We start from the raw sequence: 1,760 nt of genomic DNA on the forward strand, positions 1-1,760 counted from the left end.
GCTGATCACTGAAACCTCTTGGGAGAAAAGGTTTAAAAGTTTAATTAAAAATTAAATATATTGTTTTCTGTATATAAAAAAAGGTAAAGTAAAAAATACAGCCTGGTTCTAGAAAATACACTGCAAGAAAAGGATGAGGCGCTTCAAAAACTTAACCTGTCCTAGGCCTGGGCTTCCTGGGAGAACCCTGGGACAAGTGGGAGCCACCCCTGCAGGCCGCCCTGGGCGGGTGGCCAAGCACCAACCTCGCTGGTTCCCGCGGGCCTGCTACAAGCAGCGGCGTCAGACACCTGTGAGAGAGACAGAGTGGTGATGCACGGCGACACCAGCGCGCGCCGGGCGGCCGGCGGCCTAGCCGGAGATGCACGCGCTGTAGTAGACGGCAGAGCTGGCGTCGGACAGCGCAGCGATCAGGCTGCTCTCCTCCGGGCAGGACATGGCGCGCGGGCCCAGCTTGGCCAGCGCCACGTGGTACGGGAGCCCGGCGGCATCGGGTCGAGTCCGGCTGCAGTTGAGGTACTGGTCGAACTCGGTGAGGTCCACGTCGGCCCACAGGTCGGCGGTGGGACCCAGCGGCTCGGCGCCCTCCAGAGGCGGGGCCTCGGGCGGCGGGGACAGCGGGCCGGGGTACGGGCTCGGGCCGGGCGCGCCCAGGGCGCCGTAGTAGAGGCTGGAGAGCGGCGCGGCGGGGGCGGGCGCGGTCCTGAGCGCCTCGGCCAGGGGCGCCCCGTAGCAGCCGCCCGGGTCCCGGGGCAACTCGGCGGTGGCGTAGGGCGCGCGGAAGGGTCGCAGCGCGCAGTCCTCGGGCGCCGCAGGCGGAGGGAAGAAAGCGGCGTCGCCGGGCTCCAGGCCGTCCAGCGGCGAGCGCTCGGGCGTGGGCAGCCCAAGGCCGTCGAACTCAGCGCCCAACGGGGGCAGCTCGCGGAAGGCACGGGCTGCGCCAGTCGCCACGGGGAAGGGCTCGGGCGGCGGCGGCGGCGGCGGGGGCGCCAGGCCCGGGAGCAGGAGGCCGGGCTCCGGCCGCCGGGCCTTGCGCGCCTGCTTCTTGCGGCGCGGCCGGTACTTGTAGTTGGGGTGGTCGCGCAGGTGTTGCACACGCAGCCGTTCCGCCTCCTCCACGAAGGGCCGCTTCTCCGCGGTGCTCAGCTCCTTCCACGCCTTGCCTGCGGGCCACCGGCGCGGGTCAGCAGGCTGCCGTCGGGCGGGCGGGCGGCCGAGCGCAGCGTGTGCCCTGGCCCACCCCTGCGCGAGGTACCCCGCCCAGCCTGCCCGCCCGCGCCACTCACCTAGCATCTTGCTGAGCACCGCGTTGTGCAGGTCCGGGTTCTGCTGTGCCAGCCGCTTGCGCTCGTCCTTCGCCCACACCATGAAGGCGTTCATGGGCCGCCGGATGCGTGACTCGTCAGCCGCCTGGCGCTCCCCGCGGCCGGCCGGGCTGAGGCCATAGCGCCCCGGCTCAGGGCTGCGCGGCGGGCTGCGCGGCGGGCTGGGCGGCGAAGCGGGCGCGGCGGGCGCGGCGAGGGCGGCGGGGGCGGCGGAGAGGCCGCGCTGCTCAGCGGCGGCCCCGGATCCCGGGGCCCATGCACAGTCGCGGCGGGCTGGCGGGTCGTCTTGTGCGCCGTAGCCGGGCGGCGATCTCTGCATTCCAGCTGGGCGCGGCTTGGTCGGAATGGAGCGCGGGAGCGCGGAGAGTGGGCGGCGGTCGGGGCGGCTGTGGGGACGGCGGTGGCCTCGCGCCGGGTGCGCACCCAGATATAGCG

The 1,760-nt window shown here is 71.9% G+C and overlaps 1 protein-coding gene across 1 annotated transcript; it reads right to left on the bottom strand.

Moving 5' to 3' along the window:
• SOX18 (SRY-box transcription factor 18) lies at nucleotides 1–1,760 on the bottom strand. Its single transcript, XM_031687597.2, has 2 exons — nucleotides 1,287–1,760; nucleotides 1–1,163 (listed from the first exon to the last, which is right to left on the bottom strand). The coding sequence occupies exons 1-2, from the start codon at nucleotides 1,642–1,644 to the stop codon at nucleotides 352–354; spliced, it is 1,170 nt and encodes a 389-aa protein (XP_031543457.2). The 5' UTR covers nucleotides 1,645–1,760; the 3' UTR covers nucleotides 1–351.

Source organism: Vicugna pacos, chromosome 19, assembly GCF_048564905.1.
Source record: "Vicugna pacos chromosome 19, VicPac4, whole genome shotgun sequence".
NCBI lineage: Eukaryota > Metazoa > Chordata > Mammalia > Artiodactyla > Camelidae > Vicugna > Vicugna pacos.

Excerpts from the sequence above, each read along its gene's own strand:
- SOX18 (XM_031687597.2), bottom strand. The coding sequence starts at position 1,644 with ATGCAGAGATCGCCGCCCGGCTACGGCGCACAAGACGACCCGCCAGCC. Across the intron at positions 1,164-1,286 it reads GGTGCTCAGCAAGATGCTAG|GCAAGGCGTGGAAGGAGCTG; the intron begins GTGAGTGGCGCG and ends GGTGGCCCGCAG.